Source organism: Gopherus evgoodei, chromosome 1 (assembly GCF_007399415.2).
Source record: "Gopherus evgoodei ecotype Sinaloan lineage chromosome 1, rGopEvg1_v1.p, whole genome shotgun sequence".
Lineage (NCBI taxonomy): Eukaryota > Metazoa > Chordata > Testudines > Testudinidae > Gopherus > Gopherus evgoodei.
In genome coordinates, this window is record NC_044322.1 from 233,308,822 (window position 1) to 233,327,935 (window position 19,114).

Sequence of the window (19,114 nt, forward strand, 5' to 3'; positions counted from 1 at the left end):
AGGGACCTGCTGGCTCAGAGAGAAATATGCCACCAGCAGAACCATATTGACAGTATAATATACAAATATATTGTTTTCTAAATAGTTAAAAGGTCTAGATTGCTACCACCATGGAATTTCCCATCCGTTCTTCGCCATCAAATTCTTTGAAGATTTTATTCTTTAGTTAAATCTAGAAGACAAATTGAAAGCATTTTAAATGACTGTACATTGATGGTTGATTGGGATAGTGGAAGAACTCCTGGTAGTTCTGATTAATGTGAGGCTGAAGATTTTAAAGATGTGTAATCTGCAGGTGCCAACAATGTATATTTTTGTAGAAATCAGACTTTGGTATTGAAATAGTTCTTTACATTAGTGCTCTTTAAATTAACTCTTCTCATTCTTCAGCTATGCTTGATCTTAGGCCATATCTACATTACAAAATTATGGCGACCTAATTTATATCAATATACAGCCACCTCAGTTGTTAATTCCTTTGTGTGTGCACACTTAGCACCTTGTGTTGGTAGCAAGCATCCTCACCAGCAGCGCTTGTATTGATTTTATTATCTGTGTGGGTCATTATGGAATGGCTCCTGAAAGCTAGTAACAGTTGATGTTACTGCACTGACCTAATTACATCAACTGTGACTCTATGCCACTCAGGGAAGTAATGTCACTAAATCAGCACAGAGAGGCATTTACGTCAATGGGAGCCAAATGTAAGCGAAGACACTTCCATAGCTGGGTCGGTGCAAGCAGGGCTGACGAGGGGGCGAAGGGGGAAGCCGGTACAAATTATCGGAGCCCGGTTTCGTCGGCCCTGTTTAGCTGGTCTGCTCTTGCTGGGGGCCCCGAAATTTTTTTTCACTGGGGCCCGAACCTGTTCTCGACGGCCCTGGGTGCAAGGCAGCTTATGTTGTCTTAACCATGTAGAGTAGACAAGGCTTTACCTAGAGCCTTCATGCCTCTTTCTAGCATTTGTTTTTCTTCACAATTTGTGATCAAAATTTAAAATAAAGTGCTTTGCATTATTTTTGCTCAAATACCATGTATGTGTCTTGATTCTGTGTTTTATTTTCTAAAAGTAAAATATATTTAGTGAAGAAAAGGAGTTGTATGCTTTTTGCTAGTTTAGAAAATCACCTTTTTAAAAAATGAAACAGAATGGTTGTATCTAGCATAAGTTAGTAGCAAATGAGCAGCATTTTTCTAGCTATTGAGTAGCAAACTCAGATTTAAATTAACAGCATTTTTTGTTTACATGCCATTGCATGCATACTGAATTTTGTTTTCTTCTGTGTAGCTTCGTAGAGATTTTTCTTTGTTTCCTGTTAGAATGTGTCTTGTGAGTGGGGCCTTCCTGCCTGGGCTTGGGGAGTGGTGGAGATGAGAGTAGTAAGATTTGTTTCCCCTTCATTGCATCTGTCTTTTGAAGTGGATTTGTATGTAGTATGCTTGATTAGGTGGTATTGGAGCTTACTGGAAGAGTGGGTGACTGACCTGTGTGACGCTGACAGGGCACTATGATCATGGCTTGGTTTTCAGGTTGTCTGAATTGATTTTAACCTTTGACTCCCAGATGCACATAAATAATGGAAATGTAGCTGTAGTAGAATGTAGTGCCGTTCCTAATGTAAGCTTTTAGTATGTGTGCAGTGCCCAGTGCTGTTTGCTTTAAGCATTTAAAACAAGGAGCAGAAAAGCAAAGAAATTTCTGTTCCCTTTTTTTATTGCCAACTCCAAATAGTCAAAAATCATGTCTTTAAAATCATGATTTAAAAATAAAATTGACATTTCTATTTATATTTGCTTTCTAGTTTTTGAGCCTGGTGTGTGCATCTTGTCAGAGTTACATTTTCAAGCTTTTTATCTGCAACAAAGAGGACTAGAAACTTAATTTTATTTAAACAAAAGTTGAGATTATCACGTAACCGCATGTCTTCAGGAATAAGAGTTTTAAGTATAACAACAATCAGGAGTCTTGCAATAAAATCATGAATTGGCAGCACTGATTTTTCTCTGACTTTTCCTGTTCCTTTTTTTCTTGGATATCAGATGGCTTTGGATAAGTAATAACAGGGCCTTCCTTGTGCTATTATTATAATATGAAAGGAACCAACTTTCTAAGTCTCATTTCCTAGTGACTTGTGTGCTACATGATTAAAGGAGAAGAAAACTGTAGTTGAAGACGACAACCTTTTGATTGAAAAAGAGGATTTGGAGCCAGGTTATCTGGATTTTATTCTTGGCCCTGCCAAATATCTTCAGCAAATATTTTAAATCTTCTGTTATTCATTATCCTTTTTTACACTAATGGGATAAATACTTAACTTGTACCTGAGGAGCTTAATTAATTAGTGATATAAAGGGTTTGAATGGAAGTCAATTTTAGAAGAAGGATGTACAATTTTTCTTTATTGGTAACTAAACTACAAACCAAACCAAACCAAACTAGATGATCTCTTGCGTTACTGCTTCTCGTAAATCGGCTCTTCTTCCAACATTCCTTACATCTGGTTCAGCCTGGTGACCCAGATTTGGGAATGCAGAATTATACTCTGCATATTTCTCCTACTGATGTATAAGTAAATAGTTTCTCCCCAAAATATAGAAGGCTGTAGTCTCTTAAATTTGTGTACTTTGCATATGCACTTGATATTTTAATGTTGAATTTATCAACACAATTATTTAAGTATTTCCTCTGATTCATTATGAAGACCTTAGTTTTAGCTGGATTCAATGAGGGGAAAAAATACTGGAGGGGATGGAGGGTGGGATCTAGCCATGTTTGTGTTATGAGTTTTCTCTTGTTTAAACCTGTGTGCTGGTAAAAGCTAGATATTTTTTCCTTGTTAAGGCTTGATCTACACTACCAACTTATATCAGTATATATCAGGATTTTTCACACCCCTGAGCGACATAGTTGTACTGACCTAACTCTGTGTAGGCAATGCTATGAGTCAGTGTCTCAGCATCTCCGCTCTAGTATCGCCATGTTTTTCTAAACAAGGTATCTGTATGTGTGGTCCACCATTACAGATAAACCCCAGTTTGGAGAAGCAGTTTCTTTGGCAAAGGACCATGATTCTAGATCCTGACTAAGCTAGTGTGTTTGTGTTCTGATTGAAGTGCTGGGATAAACCAGATACATAGAGCACGAAAGAGAATCTTATTCTGATTCTGCTTTTTGAGGGCATTTGACTGGGCTCAACAATGTTGCAAACCAAAACTGAATCTTATTTTCCAGGGAACTAATTTTCCAAGGTTTTTCCAACACTGCATCATCAGTGCATTACCAATTCTTCCATGGATGCAGAAACTGAAAAGTTAAATCAAGACAAGATGTTGACACAGAGCTGGCTACTTTGTCAACTTCTGTTGCAAATGATCTCGGTTCTGCTCAAAAACACAAACTCTGATTCCAGAGTAGGGGGAGAGTCCATTAAACCATACAGCTGAATAATTGCTCAAAAAATCCTTTAAAGCGTTACAGTTTTCCTTGTAACCAGCCATATGTGATCGGCTCAGTAGACCTGTTAGTCTGGTAGTGACAGAAACTAGGGAAGTCTTTCTGCAAGTAGGGATGCTAATACAGAGTTAGTACAAATGTTGCTAAATGTTACCAATTCTTCACTTGCTTAATGAAGACACTAATTGAATTCTCCATTTGTATCATACCGTACTTCTTTTCAAGCAAGAAAAGACTCGTGATGTAAATGGTAGTTAGCTGACATGACATCCAAAGTTCAGCTCACCAGGCTGTACTTTATTGGAAAATTGTTATATGTAGAGAAAGTGGAGAGTGTGGAAGAAATACTACAGTCCTTTGAAAATGTCTAAAACCTAGAGTTTGTTCTATGACAAATACTTCTAGGGAATTCTGTGGCCTATCTTAGCAGTTCAGAACATGGTTGAGGGAAGGACAGTTCTGTCGCAGAGTCAAGAGTTCGAACACACAAGACCTAGGTTTGTCTAACAAAGGGTACGTCTACACTACGAGATTATTCTGATTTTACATAAACCAGTTTTGTAAAACAGATTGTATAAAGTCGAGTGCACGTGGCCACACTAAGCAGATTAATTCAGTGGTATGCTTCCATGTACCGAGGCTAGTGTCGATTTCTGGAGGGGTGCACTGTGGGTAGCTATCCCGTAGCTATCTGATAGTTCCCACAGTCTCCACTGCCCATTGGAATTCTGGGTTGAGATCCCAATGCATGATGGTGCAAAAACAGTGTCGCGGGTGATTCTGGGTAAATGTCGTCACTCATTCCTTCTTCCGTGAAAGCAATGGCAAACAATCATTTTGCTCCCTTTTTCCCTGGATTGCCCTGGCAGACGCCATAGCATGGCAACCATGGAGCCAGTTTTGCATTTTGTCGCTGTCACCGTATGTGTACTGGATGCCGCTGACAGAGGCGATAGTGCAGCACTACACAGCAGCGTTTATTTGCCTTTGCAAGACAGCAGAGACGGTTATCAGTTGTTCTGTACTGTCTGCTGCTGTCATGGGTGCTTCTGGCTGAGGTCAGCCGGGGGCGCAAAGACCCCTGGGTCATTCCCTTCTTTATGGTTTATCTAAAAATGGTCAATCCTGCCTAGAATATGGGGCAAGTGTGCTAGAGAACCAGTGTACCAGAGAGCACAGCCGCTCCATGTCAGATCCCACAGAAATGATGAGCTGCATGCCGTTCTAGGGAGTGCCCCTGCAACAACCCCACCCGTTGCCTCCCCAACCCTCCTGGGCTACCGTTGCAGTGTCCCCCCCCATTTGTGTGATGAAGTAATAAAGAATGCAGGAATAAGAAACACTGACTTGTTAGTGAGATAAAATGAGGGGGAGGCAACCTCTAGCTGCTATGATAGTCCAGGCAGGACATTAAATGGTGTGGGGGAAAGGAGCCCAACATCCCGCTGCTATGATAGTCCAGGCAGTACAGAATCTTTTCTTTAGACATGAAAGGGAGGGAGCTGATGGAGCTCAGCCCTCAGTTGCTATGATGAGGATGGTTACCAGCCGTTCTGTAGCATCTACTGGCTCCTTAGGCCAGCCAGGAGCACTCATGGGCTGATGATGACAATGGATAGCAGTCAGGGTGCTGCTGTTCAGTGCCACAGCATCACGTCTACCAGCAGCATTTAGTAGACATAGGGTGACATATAAAAAAAAGTCAAGAAACGATTTTTTTCCCTTTTCTTTCATGGGGAGGGAGGTGTGGTAAATTGACGAGCTATACCCTGAACCACCCCAGACAATGTGTTTGAACCCTACAGGCATTTGTAATTCAGCCAATAATGCAAATACTTTTCAGGGACTGTGGGATAGCTGGAGTCCTCAGTCCCCCCTCCCTCCCTCCATGAGCGTCCATTTGATTCTTTGGCTTTCCGTTACGCTTGTCACGCAGCACTATGCTGAGTCTCTGCTGTGGCCTCTGTCTGGAGATTTTTTCAAATGCTTTGGCATTTCGTCTTCTGGAACGGAGCTATGATAGAACAGATTTGTTTCCCCATACAGCGATCAGATCCAGTATCTCCTGTATGGTCCATGCTGGAGCTCTTTTTGGATTTGAGACTGCATCGCCACCCGTGCTGATCAGAGCTCCACGCTGGGCAAACAGGAAATGAAATTCAAAAGTTCGTGGGGCTTTTCCTGTCTACCTGGCCAGTGCCTCCAAGTTGAGATTGCTGTCCAGAGCGGTCACAATGGTGCACTGTGGGATAGTGCCCAGAGGCCAATACCGTCGATTTGCGGCCACACTAACCCTAATCCGATATGGTAATACCGATTTCAGCGCTACTCCTCTCGTCGGGGAGGAGTACAGAAACCGATTTAAAGAGCCCTTTATATTGATATAAAGGGCCTTGTTGTGTGGACGAGTGCAGCGTTAAATTGGTTTAACGCTTCTAAAATCGGTATAAACGCATAGTGTAGGCCAGGCCAAAGTAATCCCCCTGGAATATACAGAGGATTTAGCGGTAGCCAAGAACAACTTTACATTTCTATCAGCCCTTCTTCTAAATCAGCGGTCTCCAACCTTTTTACACCCAAGGTCGCTTTTTGAATTTAAGGGCAACGCAGGATCTACCTCACCTCTCCCCCAAAGCCCCACCTTCTCACTCCATCACCCCTCTCTCTGTCGCTCGTGCTCCTCTACCCTCACTCACTTTCACTGGGCTGGGACAGGAGATTGGGGTTCAAGAGGGCATGCGGGCTCTGGGCTGAGGCCAAGGGGTTTGCAGTATGGGAGGAGGTCTGGGCTGAGCCTGGGGAAGGGCGTTGGGGTGCAGGAGGGGATGAGGGGTGTCTCTGGGATGGGGGCAGGTCTGGGGCAGGGGGTTAGGGTGCAGGAGGCGGCACGGGGTGCTGGAGTGGGTTTGGGATTCTGGCTCTTGGAGGGGGCTCAGGGTGGGGGTTCTGGATGCAGGAGGAGGTATGAGATACTGGTTCTGGGAGGGGGATCAATGCTGGGGGTTGGGGTGTGGCCTCCTGCCGGGTGGCACTTACTGTAGGCGGCTCCTCATCTGCGGCACAGCGAGGCTCAAGGCAGGCTCACTACCTGCACCAACCCCATGCTGCTCCCAGAACGGGCCAGCGTGCCTCTGTTCTCTGTCCCCCTCTGCAGGCACTGCCCCCAAAGCTCCCATTGGCCACAGTTCCCCATTCCTGGCCAATAGGAACTGCGGGGGTGTGCTGGCCACTTCCGGCAGCGCTGTGTAGCCATGGCAGGCAGGGAGCCTGCCTTAGCGGCAGCCTTGTTACACTGCCGGAGATCGTGATTGACTGAGAGAGTCCCCAGGATCGATCAGTCGTTCGCGATCGACGGGTTGGTGACCACTGTTCTAAATGAACACAGGCGAAAGCTTGTATTCTGATAAAGGAAAAGACTGCATCTGCTCTTGCTGGAATAAACCAATACAACAACTACAAATTCAGAGAAGTGAGTTAAGCACTGGTTCCTCTTTGGAGGTTTCTCTACTGCTTTGGAAAATTTTGTATGTACTGGATATAAAATAATGTACCAGAGAACAGTAAAATTTCTTTCTTGATTTAGATTCGTGGTGATACCAGACTCCCTCAGGAGGTTTTTAAAATAAAGTTTAACAGGTATTTTAGATGTTCAGAACTGTAATTTGACATCTGTTATACTGTCTCCCTTGCCTGTCAGAGAGATGTCTGGGGTAAATTAGTACTGCAGGAAACCAAATTAACAACTAAGAATTGTTGCCCTCACCTACCTCTCTTTCTTTCCCCTTACTGTAGACCCCTGCTGTTCTAGCTCTGAATCTCCCCCAAGGAGATGTTGACCAACATGACAAGGAGATGGTAACACATGACAAAATGTGACGAAGTTGAAAGCAAATAATTCATTTGTGATCTTGAATTAAGATTTTAAGATGTTGAAATGTTGTTACAATTAGGCCAGGTCTACACAGAAACTTTTGCTGGTATAATAAAGCTAGTAATTAATGTGATTTTTTTTCTCTTTAAATATACAGTATTTCTCATTTGCTGTTAGTGTAAATGTAGAATTGTCTTTCTGGAATAGGTGATTTTATTTATACATCTGGTATAAGCTGTGTTTACACTAGGAGGGTTTGGCAATTGATTCTATATAGATTCTGATGCTGCACTCATTTCCATCATATCGGAGCACCTTCCAGTAGTTCATTAAGCAACATAAGCTTGCATCTGAAATGTGCGAAGGGTTCTCTCCTCCAAAGGGAGCAGCCTGTGCAGTGGAATGTCCTGGTTTGGTTGTTTGAATAAATGCACGTTTTGCTATATGTTTATGTTAGAGAAGGCAAAGTCAAGAAATGCACCTTGCACCTGGAATGGAAAGTGGTGAAGTTTGTGATGGTCCTGAGTTCTTGGGGAGTTCCATATTCTGGGACCACCCCGGATTAAGTTTTATCTCTTGCACAAATGAGCTTTAATTTTATTGTTTTATTCTTGTCAAACTGTCTTAAATGGGCTATCTTGATTATCACTACAGAAGTTATTTTTCTCCTGCTGACAACAGTTCATCTTAATTAGCCTCTTAGAGTTGGTTCGGCAACTCCCACCTTTTCGTGTTCTCTGTGTGTGTGTGTGTGTGTGTGTGTGTGTGTGTGTGTGTGTGTGTGTGTGTGTGTGTGTGTGTGTGTGTGTGTATAAAAATAAAAAAAAATCTCACTATATGTTTCATTCTATGCATCCAATGAAGTGGGCTGTAGCCCACGGAAGCTTATGCTCAAATAAATTTATTTGTCTCTAAGGTGCCACAAGTACTCCTGTTCTTTTTGCGGATACAGGCTTACATGGCTGCTGCTCTGAAACCATTTTTATTGGAGAGTTTTATTGTGCCAGAGGACCTGGTATAATTTATACTGGCAAACTCTTTCTAGTATAAACAAGGCCCATGGTAATTCTCACAGGATAAGTGTTATCAGTAACTTGAAATGCAATGTTGTGGTATAGGAAGGAAAGGCGAAAAGAGAAACACATCAATTTTTATGGCTTTTTTAATGCAGAACGCTCAGCTTCTGGCCCCTGAAGCAGAAGAAACAGATTTGATTATGATTAAATAATGAAGACGGTTTTCTATGGAGGAGAAGGATGGATAAGTTTTATGTTGGCTGCTGATTGTGTGCCTCATTCCGGCCCTGTACTATTTGAAATGGCAGAATTATATTCCTTTGTTTATAAAGGCGAGGTTTTTATATTGGAAATGTTGAAATACAATTTTAGTTTTTATTTGAAGGATTCGACCAAAATCTAAGCCTACTGTGGACAAAAGAGGAGGAAGGAAAGTGATTTAATTCTCAATTTCAGCTCGTATTTCTGTCTGTTTCCCAGACGCTTTCCATTTTATCTTCTGTGGGGAATGACTCTGAAAAGCTGGGCAAGCTTTCTCTTCAGCTCTATAAAGCATGTCTGTTGGCTTTTGTTCAGCTCTCAACCACTCACTTAGGAAGCCAACAATTCAGTCCTTTCTGTGTGGTTATTTCCCCCCCCTCAAATAAATATGCAGATTACTTGATTGGCAGTGTTGAATCGTAAGCATTTGTCAGAGTTTATAGATTATTTCACAAACTGACCTGCCCTCCTTCTCCTTTTTCACCTGTTGTGTCAGGTTATTGGCCACTTGTGTAGTGTAATTACTGTATAGATACTGATTTTTTTTAAAGAGTAATTTACTGCACGCTCTAAATTTGTTCTCATTACGGCCCAATTCAGGAGAAGACTTTAAATATATGCTTAAAGTTGACCAAATTCAGGAAAGGAATTGTTTATTACTGAAGAGCTGACCTTTCGTTATTTCAAAAATTACTTTTTTTTTAACTGATTGCAAAAGTGAACTTCATGTGTTTTGGGGGTAGAGATATCTAAAGATAACTTCGACATGACCGTGTATCCTCTCATCTTACAAAAATAAGGAGGCAGCAAATAAAATAGAAAGATAAATTTAAACTGATAATGCGTTGTTACATTACATATAATTCACCTATTGAACTTATTGTCGCATATCATTTTGTCCAAGAGCATAGCAGGATCCAGTTTTAGAGCATAAACTAACCACTAATAGATAGGAAGCAGGATGGACTGCAAAGAAACTCCTATGGGCAGAATTCCCAGGATTTTTACATATGATTTTGATCACTGTTTGAATTAGGAGAATGGACTAAATGGACCACTGTCTGGCAGTTAACATGTTAACCTGGTTTCACTTAGTGATGGGCAGTTGTAAAGGTGTACGCTATTTCAGGTAACTTATAGGGAGTTTCATCATGAACAGAAGTGTCTTGTATGTTTCAAAGTTGTGTTTCAACTCCACTATGTCTGTCTAATTTTGTTTATAAACCCATTAGGCAAGGCCTGCCTGTTGGTGGTGCTCAGAAAAAGCCAAACAGCAGCAGTATGTTAGAACTGATAAACACCTGTTTCTCCCTGCATTCCTTTGTCAGCTAATGCATTAATGGCAGCATATACTTTTTTAAAAAGTTGTACGTTCTGAACAAGATTTAAAAAGTAAAATATTTAACTAATGAATATGTTAAATACCAACCATCCTACTAGTCACCATTGGAGTTCTCCCAACTGTTATCATTTTCAGTTTATCAAAAGGTTCTTTTATTCCTACTGTTTCTGTCCATTATCTACTTCAAAAGAACTTCTTGGCCTGTGTAAGTTGTGCCTACTGATGAACATTTTCTGACTAGTCCAGGCCTTATAGATGTGAAATATCCTCTTTCCCATCGTCTTCTATACGTTGCTGGCCAAATCTTGTTGTCTTGGTACTACAGCTACAAAGACTGAAAATGGCAGCTGAAAGAAAAATCTAACATCTCCAACTGCATCACTTTGGATGACTGTCACATGGTAGGCATGTTAACATCTTCAGCCCTATATGAAATTTTAAGATGAACAGAAAGATGACTTGATTTGCCGGAAAATATCATAAACAATTTTTTTGGCTTTCATTTTGTCCAATATGTAAAAAACTGCATATTCAGTGTCCTTTTGTGTCCTGAAGGGACTGTTATTTCATTTTTATGGCAATAACTGGTGAAGGAGAAGATGTTGACCGTAAGTGCTTTTTGTTGGTTGTTTTTTTCATTTGGGAGCATAAAAAGGTTTCCCGAGTCTTTCAGTAAGTTGAGAAATTTCACACTGACAGTCTTTCTGATGTCTGAAAATAATTTATCCATTGCATATATGCATTTACCGCATTCTTTTGATGCTCTATTTCTGTGCCTTTTTAATATATGTTCTCAGGAAATGCAGATGGATCCTTAAGTTGTTTGGTTTTTTTTAATTTGATACTCTTGGGTTGTTAATACAATGGCAAATTCAGAATGATCCTTCCTTATTTATTTGTCAAAGCTTGCAGGTGGAAATTCCCTCTTCAAAGTCACTTACTTTACAGGAAAATTCCAGCGAGTCACTGCCATCCAGTATCTTAAATAGCCAACATATATTTACTATATGTAATTTTCATACTATTTTTTGGGAAATTCCTGTCTGCTTCAGTACATTTATCTGGATGGTCCCAGTGGATGGCATGTCATCTTGGCTTCAGATTGCTCCATTATTAGGTGAGCTACAGTTGTACCAGGGCTGGAACCAAATAGAGAGCACTTCTGAGTTTCCTGGGGACCACTCCAGAGTTGATAAGCTCCACAGGGGTTACTGCAGTTCAGCAGTCCCGGCAGAGTTTAGCAGTTCTTAGAGACTGAAACTAACATAATTGGAAAGCTGAAGCATTCACTGAGAAGGGCAATACCAAATAATCGGCTGTCCCAATCAAGCAGCTGTCTTTTGCATTGAATAACATTGGGGAAAGTAAATGGTTGCCTGGGAGGTATCCCAATTAACTGGCTTAAAATCAGTTAAGAATCTCCAATCACTGAGTGGGACTGTTGTATGTGTCACAGTGCGGACTATCATTTTAATGATACTCTGAACAGGGGGGCCTAGTTTCTGCATGGATAGTAGGGGGTGAAAGAATCTGCTGCACCATTGGAAGGCATTGCAGATCAGAGAGCTACAAAGCTGGTGGAGGATGGTGATGAATTTCCATCCTTATGTGTGCACTGTCACAAATAACTGTTTGTTTAATTACAGTATTTAATCTTGACATTTGTTTTCCGCATGCTTTCTTATGCATACCTGAAATATTTTCCCTATAGTATGTATGGTTTGTGAGCTTTTTGGAATAAAGACCCTGTTACCTATTTTTTCCACTCCTTCTACAGAGACTGAACTGAGAACATCAGTTGATTTTCTGTATCATTGATTAGTAACCTCTTTTGATCATTACCAGCTTGGGACATATTAAAACTGTTGGGCTGCAGCTGACTGGTTCCACACTCCCAACTTCTAGCCAGTCATACTACTTTATAAAGGGATTTCTATTTTCTAGGTTCACTTAATCCTGCCTAAGAGGCAATTATTAGTTAGGCTGCCATATTCCCTTAAGAACGACCTCCTCTGACCTTACTTCCTTTCAAATCTGCAATAGTTAAAACCCTGTGTTTTGACTTCATTTAGCTACCTGCAAATGTCATGAGGGTGACATCATGACTTCATTTTGAAATTCAATAGAGGAAAAAGGGCTGTGAGAGCAAAAGCTATTTTCATTAAAATAGGTTCAAAATGATCATTGTTATGAAAGAAAAAAAGAAACATAAAAGCACAAACATTAACTTTGTGTGGGGTAAGAGCTGCTTTGCATTTAGGGTTGCACAATGGAGCAATCATTTTTCCTTCTTTTATATTCAGAGACCAAGATTTGATGTGCAACTATAATTTAGTTTTATGTGTCATAATTAAAAAATGGCCAAGGAAATGATTCAGTCTTGATTTTTCTTCACTGAGGCTTCTTGGTTGAAACCACGCTTGTATTTGGGGATGAGGCTAACCCTAGTCTGGGTGAAAGCAGGCAAACCTTAGAGATTGTGTGTGTGTGGGGGGGGTGGGCGGGTGCGGGGGCGGGCTGTGCTTTAGCCATTTTTTATAAGTGGTTTACTATGTAAACAAGTTTGAGGGGAAGATTATGATGTTTTCATTACCATTGAATTGTGGTAGTTATGGCATTATCTATACCAGGGTAGGCAACCTATAGCACAGGTGCCGAAGGCGGCACGTGAGCTGATTTTCAGCGGCACTCACACTGTCTAGGTCCTGGCCAACGGTTCAGGGGCACTCTGCATTTTAATTTAATTTTAAATGAAGCTTCTTAAACATTTTAAAAACCTTATTTACTTTACATACAACAATAGTTTAGTTATATATTATAGACTTAGAGAAAGAGACCTTCTAAAAATGTTAAAATGCATTACTGGCACGTGAAACCTTAAATTAGAGTGAATAAATGAAGAATTGGCACACTGCTTCTGAAAGGTTGCCGACCCCTGATCTATACCATTCATCTGGCTGGCCCAATGCAAATATAGCAATTTATATCATGATTTAAACACACGGGCTCAATTCTTTATTCATAAGTGCCTAACTTTTTAGGTGTCTCAAATCCAGACTTGAGCACCTGAAAGGAAGTGGCCTGATTTTCAGAGTGTTAAGAATACTCTGCTCCCATTAACGTCAGCGGGAATTGAGTGCTCAGAACCTTTTGACAGCCAGGCCACTTTTACTGTTGCCCTCAACTTCAGACAGATAAATTGATCTTAAATTAATTTCTACCCAAGCCATTACTGCAAATTAGGCTAAGCGGAAGGTGTGCTTGGTCTCAGCCCCTTTGTGTCGGTTATTTATAGTAAAAGTAAGGAATAGGTCATGGGCTTCCATGAATTTTTGTTTTTTGCCTGTGACCTGTCTCTGACTTTTACTAAAAATAACCATGACAAAATCTTAGTCTTGCTATGAGTATTTGGGAAAAGGGATATTGTGTAATGGAAGTTAAGTAGCATATGATAACAAGCAGATGACATAATTTAACAGAAAATATTCCTTTTAGATTTCCTGTCAGTAGTAAAATAAAAAGCACCTGTCCTATACTGTAGTTGCCTTTTACAGAAATTAAAAAAAAAAAAAGTCCTAAAAAAGCCCACATAACCGTCTCACCTTCCCCCTATGGTTTGTTACCAACCACTGTTTAATCAAATAAAAATCTTGATCCTGTAAACATTCCAGAAGAATGGAAACGAAATAGTTAAGTATATAGCTTGACTGCACCTAGAGATGGAAAAACTGATTTCTGTTAAAGCAGCCATAGAAGATATTAGACTGTAGTCTTGTGAATCAACACACTTTCTTTTCTTTGCTTTTATGTAAGCAAAGTTATTGTGGATATTTCTTCATGGTAGAGTTAATTTGGGTGATGAGCACTGGAGTCTGAGCCATTGTGTTGGCCTAGTTTAGAGGTGAGCAGCCTCACTGCAAAGCTGTACACAAGTATTTCCACTCCACTGCATTCACGCTGGCACTGCACTCACTCATCTGAGGTGCCAGGACTTGTGGGGGCTCATCCCAGAGATCTTTGTGGTGCACTAAGCTGGACCACTCTGATTCTTTCCCAGTGAATTGTGGTAGAAATAGTCTGTCCTTCCTAACACACAGGGATTGTGGGAAGAAACTGGAGGACTGTCAGCACTTGACTGTGCAGAGTGAGTTACCAGCTCATGTGAATGCGGAACCTGGGCTGTAGCCCAGGTTGAAAGCACCACCACACTTGAGTGAGAGATTTTTGTGTGTAAACAGAAGGGGAGAGAGATCCTCAGCTAAGGGCTGGTCTACACTGTGCGGGAGAGGTCAATGCAAGATACACAACTTCAGCTATGCTATTCGCATAGCTGAAGTTGACGTATCTTATTTCAACTTACCTCCTGTCCTCATGGTGCGGGATCGACGGCCCCGGCTCCCCCATCGACTCCGCTTCCACCTCTCGCCCTGATGGAATTCCGGAGTCGATAAGCACGGCAGGGATCGATTTATCGCATCTAGATGGGACGCAATAAATTGATCCCCGATAGATCGATCGCTACTCGCCGATCCGGCAGATAGTGTGGACGTACCCTAACTTTTTAGTGAAGATAAGTCTCTTAATTTTCGCAGATGAAGCACAGCACTTACATGTATTCTTTCTGTATCATCATCTGGTGTGCTGGATTTGCTGGCTCCATAGAGTTTAACTGGGTCTAAAACCTGCAGGCTTCCAACCATAGAGAAGAAGAAAAACAGGTGACGGTAAAAAAAGCTATTGGAGAAACTGAACAAAGGTCAAGGGAATTGGTTTGAAATGGTCTAAAATCTTCTTCTGAATTTGTGCGTGCTTGGGTATGTATATATTCTGACAAATGAAATGGGCCTGTTCATGAAGTCTTGGAGGACTTTCCTTTTGTCACTGAGCTTTCCTTACCTAGTTTTGCTTGAATAATTACATTTTGTTTAAAAGATGAGAGAGAGGGAGAAAGAAACGAGCCTGTTATAGCAACTAATGAGCTATCTGTTTCAGCCTGAGGGATTGGTCAGGCAGGGTGGTCAATACCTTGGAACCTGTTAACCTTTGGAAAATATTTGATTCAGCTGCTGGAGAGGGAGGGGTTGTTTGTTTAAAAACTATTAAATCAACTTTTTCTCTTTGTAGAAGTACTGCTTGAGTTTCTTTTTCACGTTTCTAATTGCACCTTACTATGCAGTTTGACCAGATAACCTGCCAAAGGTTCAATTTAGCAATTTTGTCCTAAAGACTAGATTTATTTTCTTGACAGATAACTCATTCCCTCATGGTGTTCAATCATGTCTAGAGAAATTTCTGCATTTTTTCTAAACACCCCATGTAGTGTGTGAGTTTTTAAAGTAGAAAAATCCCTTTATAAAGAGTAAGTCACTTGATACTGAATTGGGCAATATTTGTATTGCTCGTGGTGCATGTCTGTCTGCAGATATAGCATTGTATTAAACACTCATTTGAGTGTGTAAACAGAGATTAAGGGAAAATATGACTTGGAATTTCCTGACTCTTTATATAAATAAATAAATAAAACAAACTTTGCCAAGAATAACTTCATCTGCAAATGTTTCTTAAATGTGTTGCATGTCTGTTTTTGTTTAAAGCATGGTGGCCAGGTCCTGTTCTTGCATGTGGGTACCATACAGCCTCTGGGTGCTACAAGTGTCCAAGAGCTGCAGTTTTCTCTTGTCGACGCAATGTTTTGCCTGGCTTTCTTATCCACCTGCTTTAAATTCTTGCCCCATATGTTGTTCCTTCAGGTGCAAAATAGTGTTTGTTTCTAAATCCTTTTGCCAATCCAGAAGGGTAGAGTTAGTTCCTCCTACCATCAGTAAAAGAGCAGAATTTTCTGATTATACTCTTTCCCATATCTAACTTCCATATGTTTCCTCTTAGGGTTAACTATGACCAGGTAACATACTTTTACATGTCTTTGTTTACACCAGGGTTCTCAAAGTGAGGGTTGGGACCTCTCGGGGGTCGCACAGTTATTACCTGGGGAGTCACAAGCTGTCTGCTTCCACCCCAAACCCTGCTTTGCCTCCAGCTTTTATAATGGTGTTAAATATATAAAAATGTGCTTTAAATTTATAAGGGGGAGGGTCGCATCCAGAGGCTTGCTATGTGAAAGGGGTCACCGGTACAAAAGTTTGAGAACCGCTAATTTACACGATTTCGTAAGTAGTGTTTTTAAAATGTAGTAATTAACGTGTTAATGTATGTTAAAACAGTTTCCCAGCCTAGACTGTCCCTTCAGTGTGTAGACAGGGCAGATTGTGTTTAAAAACATGTCAGCTGGTTGTCTCTCTCTAAATCCATTCTTTCACAAAAGCAGTGTCCCTGCCAGAAGTACTCTCCCAGCACAAAAAACAAACAAAAACTCCAAAGAAAACAATCATTCATTATATCTATTTTTCTGGCACTGCATACAATTACTGTCCCCCACAATCCCTGCACTAACACAAACTCTTCTCCTGTGATCCATATTTTGTGAAAGCGCACATTGTCTGTCTAATTTCCCTGATTAATTTTGATGCTGATAGGTTATTGGCAATGTGTGTAGAATTTCTCCAAATGTCTCATGCAGAATAGACCCTGAAAAGAGTAATATCAAGTTATATGACTGACTGATGTTTGAGAGATTTTAGTTAAAAACAGAAGCAAAACCTAGATACGCTTGTTCTGTTTCATAGAAGGTAGATACATTGCCCTGTAGAATATAGCCTCAGAGAAAGAGAACTCCATCTCTTCCAGAAAAATACCAGCGAAGCTTCGTCTTGACTGGAATATAACTCCAGTGATTCGAGTGTAGATTCGAACATAATCTGTATCCTTCTCTCTTTTTTTTTTTTTTTTTTTTTTAATTATAGGTTCATGTATTGGACAGATTGGGGAGAAGTGCCAAAGATAGAACGTGCTGGGATGGATGGTTCAAGCCGCTCCGTTATAATAAACACAGACATTTACTGGCCAAATGGATTGACTTTGGATTATGAGGAATGGAAGCTTTATTGGGCAGATGCTAAACTGAACTTCATCCACAAATCAAACTTGGATGGAACTCATCGGTAAGAAATTTTACTGTGACTTACATACAAATCCAATGGTTTTTTTAATAGACTCTGTTTAATAAATACATAAGCTCTATAGCGGCTGATTCTGACCGGTCAAACTGCCATGTTAGCACTCGTGAAGCTCCAAACAAACTGATAGTAAAATAAAAACAAACTATAGGTGGGGTTTGAATGGATACTCAAATTGGCGGATGGTCCTTAATCCGTTGTATTCAGAAGAAAGGCTTTTGTAGCTTTTCTAAGAAGTGATCCTTAAAGGGCCCCCTGTTAATTTATGTGGCTTTACAGTAACAGTTCCCTGTTCTTTTTAAATGGATTTTCTGTCCCTGCTTGCTCTAAGAATTACTTCTTAATGACAGTACTGTCAGCTCCTGCAATTTTATTGCAAGCCTCACACTATTTGGTCTTTTTCTGATAGTCCCAGGTCCTTGCATCAGGTAAATGTGGCAGAATCTCAACTTGCATTTTTCTAAAAACAAACATGTATAGCCCTTCTGGTTGTGTCTCTAAGTAGAGGCCTGTCAAATGCAGAAAATAAACAACATGGGGAAAAATATATCTGTCTTTTCTTCTCTTTCAGTCAGATAAGGTGTTATTTATGACAGGAGGATAGAGCATTTTCAGAGATATATGTGTGAGCGCTAAATTGATTGTGTTACTCCAACAGTGTTGTTAAGGGGGTTATAGATTTAGCTGTGTCTGGTACGTTCAGGAGTACCTTTCAAGTAGAGGCCTTCTTGGTACTACCTGAATGCACTCTTATCTTGCTTGCAGGATGTTGCTTTTCTTTACCAAATGAGACGGTCTGTGCACTAATACGTTTTCATGGAGGGTATCCCATGTAGCTTATTTCTGAGTTGTTATACGGAAATATTTCATATTGTCCAACATTGAGTCTTGGTGTTTTCTTTTGCAATCTTCTGTGATAGCTTTTAATTGGTTTATTTATCAGTAAGGTGGTCTTTGTTACTCTCTCTCCTCAGACTCCCAGTGACTTAGCAATTGTTCTTGTGTCAGCATAGATTCATGGTTAAATAATTGGGCTCTTTCAAGAGCCTCGGTATCTGCTATCTAGGCCTTTCATTTTAATTTGTGGCTAGGTACAGAGGCAGCATTTATAAAACACATCCACTGTCTTAATATGGTATTAATTTGTAATCCATGGTTTCCTGCTATAAAGCAGAGGATAAAACCACAACATGGCTGGCTTGGCGGCTTATGCCGCATATATCCTGAAGTCTGCCTCTTAACAGACACAAAACTTTGTTTCAGTGTTTTCATCCAGAATTTTTGTATTAGCATTTGTCTGAGGGATCACAACAGCTGGGTGTAATATTTTTTTCAATTATTATAAATAATTTAACTACTATAGATAATTCCAGGATGGGTATGAGGTTTGTAGTTTAAGTGGATTTTGAAATGGCTCTGAAATTGTTGCCTGGAAAAAAGGGAACCTAAATAGAGCCAAAAGAATAATTGGAAGCTGATGATACTGCTGCCTCTCAGAATACATGACTGCCCAATGTCTCCAAAGTGGTGGGCAAAGGGGCAGAAATGACATTATCAGGTAAAATGCTTTAAAATGAAAAATAACTGATGTATAAAATTATTTGGGTCTGTGATATATCATTTTGTCTGTCTTATATAAATCTGATTAACGAAGAAGGGAACAGAGGATATTCCCGTTGGAGTCTAATTGGGGCTAAGAAAAATTGGCGTTAAAGCTCTCTTCTAATGAAAAAGGAGAGCTATTAAATCCAGTTAAGTAACGGGTGCTTAAAAATCTTCATCTTGACTGAAACTGACCACATGAAGGGCACAAAATGACAGCTTGCCCCTGTCAAACTGCATGCCAAAGGTGGATTTCTCATCCAATTTTTAAATGACCAAGGTTTGTATAATTGTCAGAAGACTCACAAATGACAGTTGATTTGATCACACTTGAAACCCAGCTTGTAGTTTTTGCCCAACAGAGTAAATATGTAGCTTGCATTATTTTTTTGAATCACCTGTTTTACGCTCTCCTATTTGGCTGAAAGGAAGAGGAGAAGCTTGTTAACTATACTAAAATAAGGGGATGGTGGTGGTGGGAGTCATTGGGTTTGA

At 40.4% G+C, this 19,114-nt stretch overlaps 1 protein-coding gene across 1 annotated transcript in view; it reads left to right on the forward strand.

Annotated features, from left to right (window-relative positions):
- LRP6 (LDL receptor related protein 6) overlaps positions 1-19,114 on the forward strand; it is a 204,092-nt gene that overhangs the window by 74,315 nt on the left and 110,663 nt on the right. Inside the window, 1 exon segment of the mRNA XM_030539350.1 lies at positions 16,805-17,002. Coding sequence (XP_030395210.1) covers positions 16,805-17,002 — 198 coding nt within the window.